This window comes from Python bivittatus, unplaced genomic scaffold, assembly GCF_059951505.1.
Source record: "Python bivittatus isolate LINGU-HERP-01145 unplaced genomic scaffold, Pbiv_v1 ctg000480_np1212, whole genome shotgun sequence".
In the NCBI taxonomy this organism is placed as follows: domain Eukaryota; kingdom Metazoa; phylum Chordata; class Lepidosauria; order Squamata; family Pythonidae; genus Python; species Python bivittatus.
Window position 1 is genome coordinate 82,631,798 of NW_028277075.1, and position 23,448 is coordinate 82,655,245.

At 37.2% G+C, this 23,448-nt stretch overlaps 1 protein-coding gene across 1 annotated transcript in view; it reads left to right on the forward strand.

The window, feature by feature from the left end:
* Positions 1–23,448, forward strand: part of SLC49A4 (solute carrier family 49 member 4) — a 92,835-nt gene that overhangs the window by 58,159 nt on the left and 11,228 nt on the right. Inside the window, exons 6-7 of the mRNA XM_088146430.1 lie at positions 1,089–1,156; positions 10,664–10,791. Coding sequence (XP_088002556.1) covers positions 1,089–1,156; positions 10,664–10,791 — 196 coding nt within the window. The remainder of the gene's footprint in view (positions 1–1,088; positions 1,157–10,663; positions 10,792–23,448) is intronic.

The window sequence follows — 23,448 nt, forward strand, 5'->3', positions numbered from 1 at the left end:
ACAGTGTTCTAAAAGCTCCCAGAGAACTTCAGTGAGCTTAGTTTTAATAAAACCCATCCCTGCCCTGCCTAACCTCAGTTTCTCTGATATGTTTATAAGCAAAAGCAGCTCCATGTTTCTCTCCCATGTATCTCTCACTCATCCATAAAATTGTAATTGGGATGTCAGAAGAGGTTCTAATTGTAAGGTAACCTTTATTTAAAGACAACCCTGTCTATTCCAATACTATGCCTTCCCACCAAGGTATTTTACATGAGCAAATACTGAAAGTTTCTGAGGGCTGCCATGTCAACACTGGACCTTTTGAAATCAAGAACCTTCCAAAATACATATTAGAGGTAGAGCTTTGTAGAGGACTTTTAATCAAGAACAGGGTGAGGTCGAGGTGTCCATCTAACTGGAACTGATCTAGAAATCACCCTGAATTGCTCCAAACCATGCTGTGTTTGTGCTTTGCCTCAAGTTGGTGCCAGTAGTATTTTCACTATATTGAAAATGAGTAGATGGATATCATGGGATAAGAAAAAGAGGGAAAAAATTGGTATCTATTGAAATGAGTGTTGTTTTTAGAAAGTTAAAGGAGAAAAGTGGCGGAAAGATTAAAACAACTATCTACAGATCATATTTCTAATATTTAATAATGAAATTGATGCAGTAGATTCAGGGGCAACTGCAGGATCTCATGCTTTCATCAAATTGATGAAAACAGTGTCACACCCTTGCAATGTAAGCTCTGTCTCTTTCGTACATGCACACAATGTCACAATGCACATATGAAAGGGAAAGACTCTTCCTTCACCCTGTGGATGCCTCTGAATAGGCTAAAATCAAACTAAAGAGAATATTTCTCCATACACTAAGTGCGTTAACTTGCATTTGCTTTCTGAAGAGGGGAAGATGCCTGCTTCCTTGGATGGTTTAAAAAGAGATTAGACAAATTAATTGATAATAAGTCAGTCAATAGCTAAATAGAAACTGTTTTTTTTTCACAGCTGTACTCCAAAATAGTTACATACAAATAGCAAATATCAACCAATTACCTTCTGTATTGCTAAAAACAACATTGTATTTATCTTGGCTTTTTCCAGGTGGATGCAGGTTGGATTGGATTTTGGTCCATTGTAGGAGGCTGTGTTGTTGGCATAGCACTAGCAAGGTAGGCGTTCCTTTTTTCTCTTTTATTTTTCTTCACTGAAATTGTGTTTTAGTTATACTAAAATGATACCCCTTGAAATCATTTCCTCTCATCCATGACAATTGTAAAAAGAACAAATCATTTTCTATAGGTAAGAAATATGCTCATCTTCTATCTAGAGTAGTAATTTGTGTGGTTCATCATTTTTTAAAGTCCGTGAATGCTGAAAATTCCATTTGTTCAGTTGTCAAACTAAGCAGGGCGTATTATTGTGTTTGACAAGTACTCTCTGTCCACTCCATCCAGAGGTGGAGGAACACCTAGATAAAGTAATGAAGGAACCATTGGTATTTTACTCCAGTTTGCTTTCATCTCTTCCATTACAGTTGTGATTGTTTTTTCGGGAGAATTGGCTATTTTGGGGCTGGTTTGAATATTACAGTGAATTATTTAAAGATTTTGTAAGAGTCTTGCTAGTACTTCCATTAATGTAAGCAACTGGCTGTGGGTGAGTTGTGAACTTCTGAACATAAACTGCAAAGTGCTTAATACAAAAGATGTTTAGAAATAGAGGATGTTATAATGACTTGTGACAGCTATCATTTTGCTCCCAAATTATATTAGTCATATAAATTGATAAGCTTAATGAATTCCCATGCAAAAAGGAATTAATACACTTAACAGTCTAAATAATGTAACAATTATGATCAAATAGTGAAATCATGGCTAAATAAACCACATATCCACAAGATGTCTATGCCCACATGGAACCTTTTTCTGCATTTCACAAGAGTAAGCCAGCTAGAAATGTTCATTTAACCATACCTTCTCCTTCCTTCCAAATCAGATACTATCATTAATTTTTCCAAGCTGACTAGGATCATAGGCCAGCTTGAAACTATGATTTAAATTTAGCTTGAGAATCTTATTTTATTTGGAACCTTCTGACTGTAGTTCCTGATGTGGATATAATGGGAAGTAGTGACTAAATGTGGTTTTACTGGCTCTTTTCCTTACCCAAAGAGAGGAATGAAATGATAGGAAAGAGTTTATATATCTGAGTCAGTACCACTCATGTAAATGTATAGCTTAACTTAAGAGTGGCCAACTGCAGCCTGCTTTTTGCTACTTAGTGCCCTCTACGGACATAAGAGCTGGAAGCTGCCACCATAGTTTCCCATCACACTTTAAAACTTAGTGTAAGCCTGAAAATAGGTATATCGCAATGAAAAAATTAAAAAAAAAACCCCTCCCCAAAATCACATGATAAAAACAAGCCCTGCCTACTAGTCAATGTGCCCCTTCCCATTTTATGGCCCTCAGCTTCCCCTCTAACTTTAAGTCCATGGCCACAAAAGGATGTTAATCCCTAGCTTAGCAGTTCATTGTGTTAGAACTGAATGTGATGAAACCCACATTCAAATAACTGAGAGCTGTGAAACTTTCCACATCAACATTTTGCAGCGTAGTGTATTTGTTGTATATTTGATGTTACAAAGAACAAATTTTAAACTATAAATCTCTTTGTGGGTTTTTTGTATGTGTCTGTCTCCTTTTCTGAATGTGTCTGTCTTTTGAGATTATTTTCAGATGTCTACCCAGGAGCTATCCTTAGAAATCCACTGTGTGCCCCAAAAGGCCTACTGTTTAAGCATCAAAAATAAAATTAAAAAATAAAATAAAAATAGGTGGGAGCATTAGGTATATACGCTGCCTTGAGTTGACAAAAAAATAAAGGCAGGATAAATCAAATTAATTAATTAAGCATTTCATTTTCCTGTGCTTTTAATGACTAGCTGCTGCTTTACATTTTTCTTTCTTTCTTTCTGATTGTTGCTTCTTTATCCTTTTTCATCAAACTTTGGTCAGATTTTTTTTTCCAGATTGTTAAACTTTCAAAACAATGATTCATTATGTATTTTGTTTTTGCTTGTTTTAGTTTATGGTTTTAAGCCCCTTATACATTCTTTTGTATTGGAACATGAAATAGGAATGCTGTAAATAAATTAAGTGTAAACATGTGGTTCAAAAGAATTGATTCAAATTAATTGATTTGACTTGATTTATTGGACTTGATGGCTATGATAATGTTTACACTGAGATAATTTTAAAGTGCCTCATTATATCTCATGGATAACATAACATTTCTTAGGCTATGATTCTTGTTATACTGCATAATTACTAGTTCTGTAGTTGTCAAGGTTTTTTTCTATCTCTGTGTCAACAGAATTCCTTTAAGAACGACAATCTGAGAAACTTGTGCAGCCCTCAGTTTAATTTCATGTGACTCTCAACCTACGTAATTTTAAAAGTCTTCTGAAAGTTCACACCTGTTTCAAGAGCTATTTGTCCATTCCCTGGTCTCTTGCTGTTTGATAGAAAGTGAAGAGCTTGATGGAAGAGAAAGAACTTTAAGAGTGAAAATGAGAAGTTAAAGAAAACCAGTTAGGGAAATCATGCAGATCATGATTTCTAGAATCCTTTCCAGCCCTGTTATCAGCACTGGCCATAGGAAGCCTCTGTATTTTCTGCTGTGTAACAGAGTGAAAAGGGTTTTTTGTGTGTATGTGTATGAGAGAGAGATTCTGCTTTCCCTTGTGGAGCACTTCTGTGTGCTTCTGTATATCTGTGCCTTGAGACGCACAGGGTGAGTCCTTATGCTCCGCTTTGGGTCAGATGACGAGGAAGAGGAAGGGAGGGGAACATCGCTTGGAGCAGTCAGCAGTATTCTAGGATACTCCCAAACAGCTGTCCCATAGAGACGCCTGGGAGCAACTTTATTCTGGGTCTTTTTTCTCCACAGCCCCAAGCTGAATATGGGTGCTTTTCAAACTCAGTCTTTCTTTTGCTAGCTTTTCCCAGCCACACCATGTTGGATCCTGTTGTGTTGTGTTCTGAGAGTTATCTTGCTGATGGATGGACAGACGGAGTTCTGAACTCCTTTATATAATTCCTTTCAGGATTCCTTTGGGCTTGAATGAATAATAATGGCATTTTAGAAAAAGGGGCACTGCTTGCTTCAGTTGCAGCCTCTGTTGGCCTGAAGCCTTGAATAAATTAGCCATGAGGAAATGCACACTTCACCTGAAAAACAGTTGCTTTCAGCATGTTTTTAAGATCTGTTTAAATGCTTTTGCCTATATTAAAATTTAAAATATTAACTTGTTAATTCCTGATGCTATACAGCAATAATTCTGGTAAAGGATTTTTTAAAATTATTAAGGCCTGATATGTTTTATGTTGATTGGGAGTAGCTAGACTTAGTTTACAGATTAGTAATTAGTAATTTAGTAGTTTACTGAAATAATGTAAATACAGTACACTTAAGTAGAAAAACATAAACACCATATCAGATTTGGTGGTGAAGTATAAGGGTTTACCATAGCCCCACAGATGTGCAGAAAAGCTACACTGTTGCCTAATTTCAGATATCACAAGACAAATTCTGTTTTTTTCTTTAGGAGGGCCTTAGTACAGCAGCCCTCTGTTGTATGTACATATGTGTGCATTTAATATAAAAATTAAGTAGGGAAGGAGATGTAAGATTGCTAGGAATAGTTGTAACCACCCAGTTTCTTTCTTTGTTGAAATAAGGTGGTTCTGACAAAATGATAGCTAACTAGTTGAAGATTTCCATTTTAGAGGCTGTCTCACTCATTGGTCTGAACAGATTGTAATCAGTTTACATGAACAGTCAATGAGTTTGGTAACCAAAATATATACACTCAATCCTCGTTATCCACACATTCTGTTTCCGCAGATTTGTTTATATGCTTGTATAAAAGTGTAACCCATTTTTCTTCAAACGCCATCTCAACATGGCTATACCCGGCCATGTACAGTAGGGAGAAGTCTGAGAGCCTTATGGTACAGTGCTGACACAAGCTACACTAAGGGAAACCAGGTTCTTCTTGTTGTGGTATTTGTTGTATTAACAAGTTTCAAAGTCATTCCGATGATAAATCACGTGATCTCACTAGGAACAATGCTTCCATAACAACAGTTTCCATTTTTGTGGAGTTTTTCAAGAACGTAACCCTTGCGGATAACGAAGATTGAGAGTGTACTGAGTCTCAGCCCCTCGTACTTTTCCTCCTTCACACCCAATGACTATTGGAATTTTAAAGCTTCTGGTCATGGTTTTAACAACCTGCAGATATCTTTAACTGCAGGCTCAAGATAATGCTATACTTAAATTCTTAACTACAGAAAGTGTTGGGTTGTTCTTATATCAAAATGTGGCAAATATAGTTGGCTGCAGATTTCATATACTTTTTTTTTTAAAGATCAATTTTCTTGTTTTAGAAAATTACATCTTTCATTGTTAATGTTGCAGTGCCATACTTGAAAGTATAAACGTCTAAAACATTAGAGTTGCTTATTTAGAGTTGTTAAATGAGTTGTCTGGTGGTTAGAGAGCAGAGCTCTTTGATAAAACACTCTCAAGGAAATGGAAGTAAGGGCACAGAATTACAGCTATAAATATGTGGAGCCCCCTTATTGCTTTAAGTCAGCAATGTCTTGTATCACATTGATTTTTCTTCTACTCGGTTATGGGATCTTTTATACATAAGATAGTGCTTTCTCTTGCTTGTATATTATATTGTGCTTTTCAACTGAAGAATCTTGTAAAGGGTGGCCATTCTTTTTTTGCTTTATGATGACTCTACTACAGGTTTGTGAATGGAGTTTTATGTAAATCTTGACCTTCTGAGGGAAAATAATTACTTAAATATGTAGCTCAATTTTAGTCTCAGAGCATCCTTTTAATGTCTTTTGTATCTGCTAAAAATGGTTTCCAGTTCCATAGCAATGCATACATTTTTGTTGACTCCAGCACTTCAAACTCTTTGTGGTTTTAATAAAAAGCTAATAGCCTCTTGCCAAATCCCTCTTTCTGACTGAAAAATTACAAAACTTCAAGCATAGAATTTTGAGTGCAAAAAGAGTGGCGATTTATCTCTTTTGATGGATGACTCCCCTTCCTTAGGCCTATTCAGCAGTTTATCTATATAAAATTAAATCACTGTCTTTGCTGACTATAATCTGCTGAAAGTTGTAATTAGGAAAATTAGGTAATGATTCTTGTCAAGTCTGACAGGCTCATGGATTTCAGGGTTGGTCCTGTGACTTGCAGGCAGCTTAGTATATATTTTAATAACGCAAGTGTGGAAGCTACTTTTTGATTGTACCAGCTGCTAATTTAGTTAGTAGTTCAAGGGTTTCTACTTACGAATCTAGTGGGGATTTACTCCTTCCTCCTCTCTGACTCCAGTCCCAGTCCTTCCACCACCCACCGCCATAAAATTGCAATATAATTTCACTCAACTTGTGAGCATTATTTACTGGCTAAATGCAATCTATAAAGGACACTACATTTAAACCACTTTCCAGTTGGATGGTGCTGAAGCTATCATTTGGATGTCAAGCAATCGTTGCACCTAATAGAAATGTTTGTGGCTGTGGTACAAAATTATGCCTGTCAAAGGAAGGCACAGTTGGAAAATAAGCTCTCAAATTTCATTATTTTGTTACCAGTGGTATATGGTGCCTTCTTTCACATGAGATTTATGCCACTCTCCTAACTCCAGACCAGGAATTTGAGACAATTTATATGGCATGTTTATGACTGAAGAGTCTTAGATATTTTAGGTGACTGGTGGGCACTGTATCCTTTTGTTAACCTCTATAGAATGAAGCTAATTTGGGTTGGGGAGAGAAAAAAGAAACTTTGGACAGTGACACTCATTTTTTTAACGTAAATTGCACAGCATTGCAAATCAACCTGAATCTCTTTTTTTTCCCCCTCCATGGCATTTTTCTTGTCATATTTCATAATGGTCAGAGTTATTTTTCAAGTTTTGTCCTTCACAGCTCAACATTTCCTTCAGCATTAAACTACAGCAAAGTCAAAATGCAGCAACTTTGTCACATGGGGTAATTTCTATAGCAATAAGGAAAGAGGTTTACAGATTTCATTAAATTATGAACTAAAGGATGCATATAAAGTGATATTTTTAGATCATGAAATACTGATCCAAATTTAAGGAGTGACAGCATTATGTTCCTTGGTGTCCTGTGGTAGGAATTCAACTGCATTCTCAGTGGAAACTCAAGGTCAAAGGCTATATTGCAATTTGTTGGAGAGAAAAAGGGAGGGGAAAAAAGAACAGCAAAAGTGATAAAGTGTGTGAGTGGAGAATAAATTAGAACTAGACCAATTCTTCTGAATGTTAGATGCTAGACAGAAAAAATAGTAGAATGCTATTTCTTGAGGCATATTATTGGCCTCAGTTGGAATGCAGGGCTTGGTTTGAAATGGCAATTATTAGGGTCAATGTGGCCTAAAAATATTAAGGAAGTATTTCTATGTGTGTAATGTTAACAAGAAGAGAAGACATCGATTTCACACATACAAATAGGAATTCTTATGATGTGTACAATAATAGAAGAAGCCACAGAATAAAAAATGAAGGATCATATCAAAAATAATGTGAAAGACAGATGGGCAGGGATGGAACAATTGAGGACAAATGAATGTACAGTCTTGAACAGATTGTGATAATTTAAATGGGCTTTCTTCAACTTTGTGTGCTTAAGAAGCTGAGACTATAATTTCCAGAATTCTCAACCAGAATGGCCTATAGCCAGGCCACCAGCAAATTCTGGAAGTTGTATAATTTCAGCACAGCTGAAAAACACCAAGTTAGGGATGTGGATTTATAGCCACCTGGCCCCTGCATGTGCTACAGTTGTTGGTGCTAATGTAAATAGTTTACATATAGCTCTTATCTTTTCCCCCTTTATTTAAGGGAATGGAACAGATAGGAAAAAAATGCAGTTACAAGATACATTATATATATAAGGGCTTCTCATACATATATAGTTATATGTGTGTGTGTGTGTGATATTTTTACATAACTGTTTCAATAAAAGATAACTGTTTCACTGTTATTGTTCATCCATACTTTATTTCTATAAGGAACATAAGGTCTTCAACCCACTGGGTAATTAGGGCCATAAATTTGTCTTTCCATTATTGAAGAACTAATCTCTTGACAATATTAAGGGCATGGAGAATCCATTTCCATTGTCCAGTTGTCAGTTTCCATGAAATAGGTATATCGTTCAAAAGAATGTATGCATCCAAAAATATTAAACTTTATCTAATTACTTCTTCCTAGAACATAGTAGCTTTAGGACATTGCAAAACATGTTTTATTTTAGTTGCATCTCCAACAATGATGATTTACTCATTCTGTTTTCTGTTGTGTTTTCAAATACAACAAGGTCCAATAAGTTGAAATATTATTTTTTCTTGTACAAGCTAAAATGTAAGATCTAATGAGGTTCGGGGTATGGAGGCTAAAACATGTTCCTGATGTTTAAGCTAAATGAGGGTCTCCATATCTCCATCATGAGCTTCAGTTTCTTTCCAGAATATTCCAACTGAGAGGTACAAAGAGTCTTCATACAAAGAGTCTCATGTCAATATATTCTTTATTTGTTTCCAGATAGTTTATTTAATTTATATCCCACTTTTCATGGGACTTAAAGTGTACTTAAACTACAACAGCAGATAAGGATGAGAGAAACTCACTGGCTGAAGTCACCCAGTATATACTGCTTGGTCATATGACTCTGGGAGACTTACAATATGTAAAATTAAAATGTCCCTTAAAAAATCAATAAAAACAATTTATTATAATGCAAGCTGGTAAATTAATGCAAGCTAATAAATTTTCTTCTGTCATTCAGCTCCCAAATTCAAAGATCCTATGCCCTCCAAGTGGGCACAAAGTCAGAAGGCTTTCCCTTTCTGCTCAGGAAATGTTAGTTTTATGAGTCTAGCCACTTTCTGAAACTGTATGAACAAGGAACCTAATAAAATTTGGAACAAAGAAAGCCTGAGCCACACTTATGCTTTAAGGGTGTTGTGAACAAGGGTTCAGGTCTCTTTGGAAGACAAAATCTGAGCCAAATGAAGGCCGGTTTGGGCTACCTTTGAGCTAGAGAGGATTACTTGGCGCCATGGCTTGAACTAATATGTATATCTTTAAAGGGATCTGACCATCTTTGCTTAAGTACCCGTGCCCTGAACTTGCTTTAAAGAATCCATATTGGGCTTCTCTCTATTCAGCTGCAGTATAAAGTTGGAATGTGCTTTACGTTCATGGAACAATCTGATGAACAATAAATCACAGAGATATACTTGAGGAGAAATAATTAGAGAAGGCAGTGTATCTGCATTTTTTAGATAGATAAACATAATTAAAAAGAGGAATTAAAACCATTCAGTTTACTGTTTCAATATGATTATTGACTGCAAAGTCCAGAGGCAAAAAAGAAGTAAGACTCAAGAAATTAGTAATGCTTTCATCTAACCATTTATGAATATAATATCCGTTTTTGTAGGTAGGCCATAGCACATAAACAATAGCCAATAAGAGTGCTAAGGATAAGTAATAAATGAGATTCAGGGATGACATCAGAAACTTAGTGGCTAACTAGATCATGAGATGGCATGCCTCTTTCATTAAAAGATACACTTGTTTATAAAAATGCTAACGTTAAACAGGGGGCAGCTGTTTCTTCTTGATGTTACCAGATGTAATGCTGAATTCTTTTTAACCCTAGCTTTTAATCTCTCACTTAAGATGGAAAGGTCATTCTGGTTAAAAGAAATGGAGTTAGCAAAAGTTTGATTTTAACATGCTTTTTTTCTGATTTGCATTAATATTCATTATGCCTTGAGTAGTTTCTGATTCACCATTTATTATGACCTAACTGGTTTAGTAAATTTTGTTGCAATTGTTTGATTAATAATTTTATTCTGTTGTGATTCATTAAGCAATTCATTATAATGTGATTCATTCATTCTGATAATTTTATATTATGTTTCCACTGTTTTTCTCTGATGTATCACCAGTTTGCATGTTATTCCAATAAATTTTAAATTGGTTATCCTTTTTTGGTGCAATCCTAAAAGTCACTCTTCATCAGCTCATTAGAGCAATTCAGTATAAATGGCTGAAAGAACCCAGCTTTCTACAAAAGTGGATGAAATATGGAAATGGGTATGCCAGCTCATTTGAGATCAAACTTTATATCCAGCCCATTGAATTTAACAGAAATTCTGTGAGAAAGAAGTTTCAGCTCAAGGTGATGTTGAGCTAAGAAAGATAATATTAAGCCATTTATAATGCTTCAGTATTTGGGGGAGAGAGCCTTAATTTTCATTATTCAGCAAAATGTTTTAAGTTCTAAGATACTTTTTCTAAGGCAAGGATAAAATAAAAATAAAACAAAATCTAATTATAGATTTAGCTATATACAGTCTCAACTTAGAAACTCAAAATTATCACCTCTGTTGTAATACATCTTGGTGTCTATTGATGCCTTCCTAGAACAAAATACCACATCAGAAACCACTATTTTAATAATTGTATCCTAGCACTTTAGCTAATGTATAATTTTTTTTCCTTACAGATTGTGTGAATGATTTTAGAATTATGATTTATGTTTCAGGTTTGCTGATTTTATCAGAGGAATGCTGAAACTTATCCTACTTCTTTTACTGTCAGGAGCAACTCTGTCATCCTTTTGGTATACTTTGACATGTTTAAAAACTGTCATTCACCTTCCTTTAACTACAGGTATGTTAATCCCAGTTTCCACCTTAGGCAAATATTTGTTTCAGTGATGGCTTTCCAGTATGCAGAATGCTAGGAAAATGTGGTAATGTAGTTCACTATAAAACTAAATATAAATTAAACTCAGAATCATCATTCTGCCCCCAAGAGGAAATTGGGAAATTACTTTTTTCCTACTTTTTTTTCCTACATACTTTTCAAGATGTATTATAAAACTCTTACATTTCCAAAGCTGATTGCAGGATAACGAAGAAGACTGCTATCAGAAATGAACTTCAGAATTCAGCTGTACATGTGAAATCCAACTGTAGGAACTCCTTGAGTGGTGCCTTTCCTTTAAATTTCTTACACTAAATGAGCTTTGTAGCCTGTAATTTTACTTAGTGGTTTAAAGCAAGAAAGGGGGAATTTTTAAGTTCATTAAACGGAAGTGTCTTTGACAAGGCTTTTAAGACTGCTGTTAGTTAATTGCAAACATTGGTTAAAGAAAGTGATTAATGATAATCCTTAAACCCAGCTGGCTTGGAACTCCGGTAGATAATTATGTGCTATGTTGTGTTTTGTGATGGTATAGTATATGGTGCTTACGTAGAATCCGGAAACAGAAGCATGTGCTGAAATAACAAGCTGTTATGAGCTGTTTGTAATATGGTGAATGAATGAACCTTGCAATTTTCCTTTGCTTGTTCAATTACAAGAGCTTTATATCTAACACAAGCCTTATATCTAGAGTACAGTTTGTTTATAGTAATACTAAATTTTATATAAAACGTATATGCTTTGTTGATTTGGAGTTCAATTTACCAACATTTCTGAATTTTCTTTGCATTATGCGTTAATACCAAGTCTTCTTTCCTGCTTCTCTCCCAGTTAGATTTGTTGATTGTGCAACTTGCTTGAATTTGTTAAACTGGCCTCTTATCTATATCTCTGTTTGTACAGATAGTCTTTACTTAACGACAGTTATTGGGACCAGCAATCCCATTGCTAAGCAACGCGGTCATAAAGCGCAACATCACGTGACCATGCCCACTTGCGGCAGTTCTGGTTGCCATCATTAAGCAAAACCTATACGATTCTTAGGTGTGACATCATGCATCGCCATTTGCAACTTCCTGCCAGCTTCCCCATTGGGTTTGCTTGTTGGAAGCCAGCAGTGAAGGTCACAAATGGCGATCATGTGACCGCAGGTAGCTGCAACTGTTGTAATTGTGAGCCAATTGCCAAGTGCCTGAATCACGATCATGTGATTGCAGGGATGCTGCAACAGCTGCAACTACAAGGAACTGTCACAAGTCCCCTTGTTCAAATGCTGTTGTAACTTCAAACAGTCGCTGAATGAATGGTTGTTAAACGAGGACTACCTGTATCTGTTCTTCTGTAGGATTGTGCAGCGCTTCAGACTTGATTTCCAAAAGATGCTTTGGAGCTTGTGAGAGAGTGAATAGTGTCTTTTTAGAACACCAAAAGCATTGATGTTTTTTCCATAAACTGTGTGGTAGCTATGGAGGATCACTACACAGTCTCAAGAGAAAAGGTAGTTGCTTTAAGATGTTGCAGAGGTGCTACATTTTTGCTTCTACATGCCCCAAAAGCATTTTGGAGATTAATTCTGAAGCTTTGCTTCAAAGGGAAGAATTTTATAATGGTGTATGATAGTAAATTTTACACTATTTATTTACTCAGTAAGGTAATTACACTTTTTATATGTTAGTAAGAAAATTGGTGCTATGTTATATCAGTGCTTTTTTAACTTGTCTGTTGTTTTGGCTTACCTGTTGCTCTTTTCCACCAAAAATCATCATTTTCTCTGTACCAGAGTTCTGTGCTCTGGCCAGAAGGGGAATAGTATTTATGCAATGTCCTGCTTTCAAAACTAACCCCCCTTATTACAAATAACACTCCTAGAGATTCTTGTGTAATTATAAGACTCTGACATTTGTGTACATATTACTCTATAGCCGCAGAGTGGCTTCCCTTCCCTAGCTTTGTTGAACATCGTTTTAAATTAATAAAAAATATTTCAGTGATTATTCCCTGTCTCTGTAAATGAGCCTATCTTATTTAAATTAATTTTACATCTCCAAAATTGTCCTTGGTGCATAGTAATAAAGCACAAATGAGAGCAGCATAATAAGAGATTTTTGGGAGAGAGGAAACTTTATCTGACATACCAATATTATGCATTTCTACCAGTATATTCTGTGGTCATTTTTTCATGTTTTAAAGGCATCAGCACTGCAATTTAGTTCTTTATTGTTACGGCTAACATACCAAGCTTTGCAGAAGCTGCTTTGGGTTGGCATATATTTGCAACATTCAGAAATTGTCAGCTGTCCTAGGTAGACCAGACAGGAAACATGACCAGATGAGCTAACTGTAATTTATTGTAAGGCTACATTAACAGAATCTTGCAAGTCTGAAAGTACCGTTCTTCCTCTGTCTCCCTTACAGCCCAACAAACTGGAAAGGGTCTCTTCTGAGCCTCTTGCCTCGCCCACTGTCCAGCTGCGGGCTATGTTGTCTCTTATCTTACCATTTGCTAGGCAGTGCCTCTTGGCCCAGACTCCCAAGTTCTTCCCCACATACCATTACAGAAATAAAGCTTTCCCACTTGACTACACCACCATCAAATGAAACTGGATCTTCTCTGAATTGATGCAACAAAATAAATTGATTCTTCAAATTAGTTCTTAGTTACTAAAGCAAAAACAGACTGGCTTTGCCAGCTGAAAATTATCTTTCCCCCTCTGTGTCTGATGCAGAATCCAAAACAAAGCATGCAGCTTGATTTTTGCTTTTGTTAGCATCAAAACACTGTTTTAGAACATTGAGCACATGGGCAGTTAAATCCATTTTGCATACAAAAGATATGGTATCCACTACTGTTATATCCCTTGTTCCTTGTATGAAACTCATATACTGAAAAGCTTCCTACTTCTTCCTCCCAGTTCTTATTTCTTTCCTACTGAATAGTGAATGTTTTGACTATCATTCTGTTCCTCCATTTTAGAGTTCAGTACAGGTAGTCCTTGGGTTACTTCCATTCGTTCAGCAACCATTCAAAGTTATGATGGCACTGAATGATGGGGACTTACAACCTGTTCTCGGAGTCCCAGCCCTTGTAGCATCCCTGCAGTCACATGATTGCAATTTCCAACATTTCCTGCCAGCTTCCCATGAGCAAAGTCAATGGGGAAGCCGGCAGGAAGTCAGAAATTGAGGTCATATGAGGTCCTTGCTTAATGGCTGTGGAGTCCTTCCTTAACAACAGCAATGGGGACTGCTGGAACTGCTGTTGCTAAGCAACATGCTCCTGTGATGTTGCACTTTACTGCCACGTTGCATAGCAGTGGCAATTCCAGTCCCAATTGCCATCATAAGCTGAGGACCAGCTGTATAAGGTTTACATGTGTGTGATCAAAATGTTGATAAAATTCAGGCATATGGCTTTCATCTGCCAAAACAGATGGTTTTCCCCACAGACAATAAACATCTGTGTCTGTAAGAGTAAGTGTTTATGTCGTTATAGAAGACTTCAACTCTAAGTCCTTTAGTTCAATCATGGCTAGATTCCCATTGTCCCAGCAAAGGTTGTTCTTATTTCTTGAGCTATATACATACAGTGGGGCAAAAAAGTATTTAGTCAGCCACCAATTGTGCAAGTTCTCCCACTTAAAAAGATGAGAGAGGCCTGTAATTTTCATCATAGGTATACCTCAACTATGAGAGACAAAATGGGGGAAAAAATCCAGAAAATCACATTGTCTGATTTTTAAAGAATGTATTTGCAAATCATGGTGGAAAATAAGTATTTGGTCACCTACAAACAAGCAAGATGACTGGCTCTCACAGATCTGTAACTACTTCTTTAAGGGGCTCCTCTGCCCTCCACTCGTTACCTGTAGTAATGGCACCTGTTTGACCTTGTTATCCGTATAAAAGACACCTGTCCACAACCTCAAACAGTCACACTCCAAACTTCACTATGGCCAAGACCAAAGAGCTGTTGAAGGACACCAGAAACAAAATTGTAGACCTGCACCAGGCTGGGAAGGCTGAATCTGCAATAGGCAAGCAGCTTGGTGTGAAGAAATCAACTGTGGGAGCAATAATTAGAAAATGGAAGACATACAAGACCACTGATAATCTCCCTCGATCTGGGGCCCCATGCAAGATCTCACCCTGTGGGGTCAAAATGATCACAAGAACGGTGAGCAAAAATCCCAGAACCACACGGGGGGACCTAGTGAATGACCTGCAGAGAGCTGGGACCAAAGTAACAAAGGCTACCATCAGTAACACACTACGCTGCCAGGGACTCAAATCCTGCAGTGCCAGACGTGTCCCCCTGCTTAAGCCAGTACATGTCTGGGCCCGTCTGATGTTTGCTAGAGAACATTTGGATGATCCAGAAGAGGCTTGGGAAAATGTCATATGGTCAGATGAAACCAAAGTAGAACGTTTTGGTCTAAACTCAACTCGTCGTGTTTGGAGGAGAGAGAATGCTGAGTTGCATCCTAAGGACACCATACCTACTGTGAAGCATGGGGGTGGAAACATCATGCTTTGGGACCAGGACGACTGATCCATGTAAAGGAAAGAATGAATGGGGCCATGTATCGTGAGATTTGGAGTGAACACCTCCTTCCATCAGCAAGGGCATTGAAGATGAAACGTGGCTGGGTCTTTCAGCATGACAATGATCCCAAACACACCACCCGGGCAACGAAGGAGTGGCTTCGTAAGAAGCATTTCAAGGTCCTGGAGTGGCCTAGCCAGTCTCCAGATCTCAACCCCATGGAAAACCTTTGGAGGGAGTTGAAAGTCCGTGTTGCCCAGCGACAGCCCCAAAACATCCCTGCTCTAGAGGAGATCTGCATGGAGGAATGGGCCAAAATACCAGCAACAGTGTGCGAAAACCTTATGAAGACTTACAGAAAACGTTTGACCTCTGTCATTGCCAACAAAGGATATATAACAAAGTATTGAGATGAACTTTTGATATTGACCAAATACTTATTTTCCACCATGATTTGCAAATAAATTCTTTAAAAATCAGACAATGTGATTTTCTGGATTTTTTTCCCCATTTTGTCTCTCATAGTTGAGGTATACCTATGATGAAAATTACAGGCCTCTCTCATCTTTTTAAGTGGGAGAACTTGCACAATTGGTGGCTGACTAAATACTTTTTTGCCCCACTGTATGTACATTCATTGAATTGTTGACCATAAACCTGAAGGAAAACAGAGTAAGAAACCTTCCAAATTTGTTATAGCAAGTGGCATTTGTTTCTTAATTGTTCCTGGAGTTTTCTGTTAAAGTAATTTTGGTATATTGGAAGAATCCATTAGAGTTCATCTTATGAAAATCAGTGAAATTCCCCTTATTCGTTTTTTTACTTACTGAATACTGTTGTTATTTTTGGAGGAAATAGTTTTTTTTTAATGTACAGATATGCTCATCATGCTTATTTTATTTATGTATTTATCATATTTATCTAGCTGCCCATCTCACATAAAAGTTCGTCATGCTTTCTGGTGTTATAGAGGGAGGGAGAAATACTACGCAAAAGAAATTAAAGGGAGGAGATCAGAGAAAAGAAAAGGAAATCCAACTAAATCTTGTTTAAATCTACACCACTTGCTATACCTTTCCATATCATTCTGTCCTTGCAAACCCATACAGTACCACTTGTTTTTTAAGTGTCTTCCTCTCTTTTTGAGGATCTGATCAGTTCTTATAACTATGGGTTTCTTGGTCTTTCCCTTCCATTCAGCCATCCATTCTTCTTTTATATATTTGCTTTGCAATTTTAGCTTCATTATTTCTTTCTATTGGACCAAACTGCCCAAACTACTTCTTTCACATTGGCCACTCATTTTTGTTTGCAGTCCACATTCATTTATCACACATAGATTCAATCTCCACTTCTGTTACCACACACTTCTTCAGTAAACCACTTACCCTTCATTCAGCTTCCTTTTATGTTTCTCGTGACAAATTTAACTTTCACTTCCATATAACTAAGGGGGCAGAAAAACATTCTTATACTCAACAATATTTGCTTTTTTGACAAACTTTTATTCCTCACAATTCCTCTATTGATCACAGGTTATATACATTTTACCAGTAATTGAGCTCTTAAATTTTCTTCATTCATTTTCACATCCTTAGTAAACATTCTACCAAGATATACAAATTCATTTATGTACTCTATTTTTTTGCCAATTACATATAGCTTCCAATCATTCACGCTGTTTTTCTTGCCAAACACAACTTCCTTGATCTTCAGTATTTTATTTGCGATTCTCCTATTTTCCAAGGTGGTGTTAGGCATTAGGTTCTCCTTTAGTTAGTTTTGGCCATGGTTGTTTTTTGGCTATCAGCAGGTTGGCCTGTTAGGGGAGGACATCTGACAGTTTGGGGTGCAGTGTCATATGTATGCTGATGATACCCAATTATACATCACTATTCCTGGATGCTGTCAATGATCTATCCCAGTGCCTGGTGGCTGTAAGGGTCTGGATGAGAGAGAACAGACTAAAGTTTAATTTAAGCAAGATGGAGTTGCTGTTTATACATTAGGGTTCTCCACCGGCAACACTGTTATCTCTGGACAGGCAAGCACGAGATGTGAAAGAGCAGATTTGTGTTGGGGGACTGGGGGGCTTTTGACTCAAGGCTCCTACTTGAATAGCAGGTGGAAGCTGTGACTGGAGGGGCCTTTGTCCAGCTTCAGCTGTTGTGCCAGTTGCAGCCTTACCTGGTGCAGGAGGATCTGCCTACAGTAACTCACACCCTCATTACTGTGCAGATACGCTACCATAATGTGCTTTACGTGGGGCTGTCTTTCAGGAATATTCAAAAATTACAACTGGTCCAGAATCCAGTATCCTGTGTGTTAACTGGTACCCAAAGCTGGGAGCATCTAACACACATAGTGCAGACCCTGATGGGTGCTGAATCTGTTCTGGGTACAATTTAAAGTGTTGCTTTTAATCTATAAAGACCTTTTATTGCTTGGTACCTGCAGGACTGCCTTCTCCAACTCATATCAGCCTGACTTACTAGATCACAGAGGGAGAAACTCCTCACAATCTCACACTTTCAGGAAGTGAGAAGGCCAAAGCTAGTAGGTACTGATTCTCTGTGGCAGCGCTGGTGCTGTGAAATGGACTCCTTATGGCTAGTCTCCTCCTTCATGGCTTTCAGAAGGTTGTTAAGCTTTTCCAGAGAAAAGTGTTCCAGTGATTGTTAGCCTATTGCACCATGTTTTCCTTTTTCTATTTTTGTTATTTTTAACAACATGGTCATTAATTTGGTTGTTAATTTCTTGATGCAGTTTATTTTCATTGTTTTAACCATACCGTGGGTATTTTAACCTTTTGCATATTATATAAACTACTGAGAGCTGCAAGATTGAGGTGGGATGTAAATGAAATAAATAAAAGTTCAGATCCATACTGTTTCACAATACAGTTGAACATTCACTGCAAATTATTTGGGCCTTAAGCAACAACATAACATTGTCTGCATAGAAAAGTATATACATATTCATGTCCCAGCCGAAAGGTCTCTACCATCATCACAAGCATTCCTTATACATTTAACAGCTAAGGGAACATAACAGATCTTTGCTTTATCCCCTCCTCATTGTTGAACCATTTGCTAAGCATACCATTGATTCTTATGCTTTATTTCTTATACACCATTCTTATTACATTGAACACCCAACCTTCAGCTCCATATTGGTGCAAAAGTTCTGTAAGTCAAGCATATCCACTTTGTTCTGCACCTGCTCTAAATTAACAAACATGCTGTAAGCTTACTTTGGCACATTCATATATTTCTCAGTTGTCTCCTGAAGAGTAAATCTGGTCTGCATACCTCCTTCCCAGCACAGAACTGCAGCACTTCACAAATTTTACTCACTGTCACCTCTACGACCTTACAATCAAAAATCTGCCAAACGCTTTCCCAAGTACATTTCACACACTAACCCCCTATCTCCTCATCATTTCTGTATTTTTTTTTAAGGGGAACAGTAGTGGCATTCTTTCCATCATCAGGCATGAATACAGTCTTCACAGACATTAAACAAGTTGCAGAAACATTTCATAAGCAAATCAAATATATAATCACACCTTTATTTGAACATTTTTTCTAGTTACAGCATCAACACTTGCAGTTTTAGCATTTTTCAACATCCTTAACAGCTTTTATGACTTTTCATCATTTTTTCCTAGGGCACAAATGTTTATAGTATTCATTTAAATTCCACTCTTCAAACTGTCATTGTCATTTCCATAATATCTCTGAAGTACTCCTTCCAGCATTTCTTCATTTAGATTTCATCTCAAATCATTTCATCACTTTTATTCTTAATCTCACTCCGGAGGTTTCTTGTTTAGCCCTTCTTGCCCACTTCCAAAACAATTCTTTATTTTCATAAAAGTTGCTCTGAGTTCTTCCTGCCTCTTATAATCTTAACTGTTCTTTGTTTTCCTTGACTTCATTATTGTATGCTGACTGTACTATCTTTCTCTCAACCTCTTTCTAGCAATCACTCTGTTATATGCCTTTTTCTCATCTATTGTCTCTTTCACATCATTTCAGCCAGCATCTTCTTCATACTTTCTATTAGCATAATTCTACATACTTTTGTGGCCCTTTGCAAGATAAACTTTTCACCCTGTTCCATTCAGTTTCAACATCATCTTTCCTTTTGTCTTCTTTCCATTCATTCATTTGGGAAGTTTAATATGTCTTTTGATATGTTTTCAAACAGGATTCATATTTTCTTTGTCTGGTCATCTTCAGACAGGCCTATCAATGCTGATCTCTGCTGTGTCTTTTAGTAAGGGAAGAAAAGAACAGAATAAGTCACCAACTTTAGTTGCGCCTGGGCCACATGTAGCATTCCCTGCTAGCAATATGGACAATACCTGTCAGTTTCACAGATTTTGCTTAGTGTGCCCCAAGTGCAACCACATGGTCAGAGTTAGGGTTGTGCTTTATCCAAAGCTTATTTATGCTATTATGAGACACATTTGAATTATGGTTGATTTTTTTTTAACATAATTATGAAGTTTCAGGAGGTCATTTTTCTTTCAATTAAAGTATTGGGAGTTTGAAATCAGGCAGCACTCAATGACACTAGGACTCTGGGGTAGGAATGTGCAATTCTTTTTGAAGATACCAAAGCTGATGTAGCATTAAAATAAAAGCAAGAATCAAGAACAATTCATTTATGCGTACAGAAGTACATTGTGTATTTTTAGTCAACAAACTCTAATGAATGATGCTGCTATTTACAGAATGTGTGAAGTCAGGTCAAATCAGTAATAAGTAAGCTGGCTTTTAGCTGGTACTAAGGGCTGACTATCCAAAGTGATTAAGGATAAAGGCACCACTGAGATGAACTCTGTTACTGGTAACTGCATCCTTGCAGGTTTTTCAGGCAGCGTTCCAAGTGTTTTGCCATTTTCTTCATCTGCATTTTTTTTTAACTTTCTAGTCTATTGAACAGCCTCATAACTTGGTGTCCCTCCAAATATTAACCAGGGTCTACCGTACTTACCAAAAGTTAGCTAAGTGCTGCTACCTGCTGAGGCATCCCACAGTGTTTAAATAGAGCAAAATTGCCTATTGTAGATATAGTCCTACAATGTTGATCTCCCCTGTACTTTCTAATGTTCCTCTGAACATTCTCTTTCTAGCATAATATTTTACTTTCGCCATTCCACATATTGTGTGGAACTATTTCAAGTATTGTTATAAGCACAGCTATGCTAATTATACATGTTTCCCAGGGGCATGTTTCTCAGATTAATATACTGGTTTCTTCTAAGAAGCCAGGAGGAATTTTCTAAAAGAACATGTTGATGATGAAACTGAAAATCATGGCTCTAATCAAGTCTGCCACTTAGCCATGATCAGTCAAACTAAGAGCATTTCTAGGACTGCATTCCAGCTTTTAGAACTCCTGCTGTTCTTCCTATAATTGTGAAAATGTTTGCCTTATTTGATCCTGCTTCTGCTGCTGTTCTTCTCTCCTCCTCTTTTCCTTCTTCCAGGCTTCTCACAAAAGTATGGGAAGACATTTTGACCAAGACAATACATTAGATTTCTTTTCCACTGCTGCCATTCCACACCCATCTGAACCATCTATCTGACCTCTCTACTTCCACATACCTCTTTCTCCACTGCCATCCCACCCCTTCTGAGCCCCCACCCTGTCTTTCAGCTGCTGCATGCGCGCCTTTCAGAAGTGCCAGATTGGTGCACATCCCTAATCACAGTAGTGGGCTGAAGGTAGTCAGTTCAGAGAGATACTTCTTTGTTTACTCAGGTAATTCTAGCCAAGTGGAGCATCAGAATGACATAACAACTTTATGTAGTTAATCTTATATCGCATAGGGCAAATAAATCTCATTCAGAGTCAGGATAGTGCTCCCTGAATGATTCTGTGTTCTTTTAAAGCAATCACTGGGAGTTACTGAAAGGGGGAAGAAGGCTTTCTATGTTCATAAATATTGACACAAATCTTGCTTAGTTTCTGCTCATCCTTGTTGCATAAACTGGATTACATTCATACAAAGAAAGATGAGGGAGTGCAATAATAAGACTACTGAACAAAGGCAGAAGCTATGGATGCTTTACATTCCATTTATTTTAGTTGGATACATGTAAATAATTGCTGTCCTTATTTAGATATATTAGGGGGGAAAACTTCCTTGTATTCCAAGATATATTTACTGGTAGCTAGAAAAACTTTTGAATGGATTGTGCTCTGTTATGCATCCCTAATGTCTGTCATTTAAAATTTACATTGACTATAAAATCATCTTAGTTTTCTGAGTTCTGTTCAGAATTTTGAAGGATTATCCTGTTTCCCTTAAGCTCATTGATTCAGTTGTTATGGAGGCAGATCCCCTTCTTCAGTTCTGCCTCCATCTTCCTTCCCTCAGCCCATTAAAAAAGCAGTAATAAATTCTGTACCAGGTGGCAGTCAGCTGGCCATAGACAGAAGGCAAATACTCACAGCAATTTCAAGCAGCAGCCATACTTCAGGAGAGTAACTCGTGAATCATCTCTTGGCTATTACCGATACAGCAAAACTGAAATTATGCTGAGTTCTAAGGAGGCGAAATTTCATAACTTGGAATTTCCTGTTGGTCTGCCTCTCCAGAATAACTTTTCTTAAACCTCTTGAATGAGAAACAACAGCTTTCCCCAACTTGGCTTCCAAATTACTGACCAACACCCAGACTTCACCAGGCAGCATGGCCTTTGCTATGAATTTTGGGAGTTGAAGTTCACATTTCTGGAAGTTGCTGTGGTTGGGGAAGGCTGTGATACCCTGTCCTCACTCAGGCATGCCTGGCCTTTGTTGATGTGTGAGAAAGATGTATACGTTTAGATCTATTTGCATCCCCAAGATTAATACCATTACTTGAACTGCGCAAACTCACATTATCCCCCCAATAGGTCCTTATTTAAATAACTACATTTTTTCTGAGTCTTTAGCCCTGAGAGAAACTTCTTAGGAAACAGAAGGTTGTATAAGATAGCAACTGGTGTAGTTGCAGTGTGTGTTTAGAAGTTTAGGCTCTGCTTTTCAATAAACATTTTCAAAGCAGCCCAAAGCTCAGAAATATACAATATAGTAGCCTTCCCCACTATGGTACCATTGGTTGTGTTGCTTGGGGATGATGGCAGTTGCAGTCCAACATATTTAGGGGGTGCAAGGCTAAGCACTAGAAAATACAGCATAGAGGACAGGATTTTCCTCTCCTCTGGGCATTAATGAAATAAAGGTAAAGGTCAGCATTTGTAGTTTTCTTAAATCACATCTGTACCCATATGCCAGTATATTCAATTCTTTTTTACCTATAGATAACAGATACTTCAAGGAAAGTACTGCAATATATGTTGGAACTAATTTGCTGCTATCGTTGCTCTTAATAGAATGCTTCCATAAATTGATTACTGAAAAGTCTATTAGCTCCATTAATGATTTCACAGTTAAAAAACCTTAGACTTGGTGACAAAAGACAAAAAAGATAAACCCACAGTGCATAAAAAAGAGCCTGTTTTATCCAAGTCCATGCCATTTATTTTCCAGTTTTTTTTTTCTCATCACATCCTCTTTTAAAAAAAAAGTTTTCTGCCTGGAAAAAGAATCAAACACATGATAAGAAGGAAAGTTGTTGTGCCTTATCTCCTAAGCTTCTGCTTTCTGTTTTTCATAAACCATCATATATTAGTGAATGGGGATCTTTTTCAACGCTCCACTTCTGAAGATAGATATTAGACAATATTAGTTTATTTAAGATTTCATGAGGGTAAAGATATTGCCAGAATGCGTGTGTGTGTGTGGAGGGGGGGGGGGTTGTAATCACATGATTTTTTGTAACTACATAAAAGAATTAGAAATGGACTGGAGAGGGAGGATTGGACCAGACAATTGAACTCTTTTTTCCCTAACCCACCGAATTTAACAATGGCAAAATATTCTACTTGCACCCATCTTGACATGCCATTTAAGACTTGTTATTAATTAGGACTTGAAACTGAGGGGAAGGATGCTAGCCTTCAATTATAAAACTCTTCTGCCTTAACTGTCTAATTATTTTTAGGACAATACTAGAC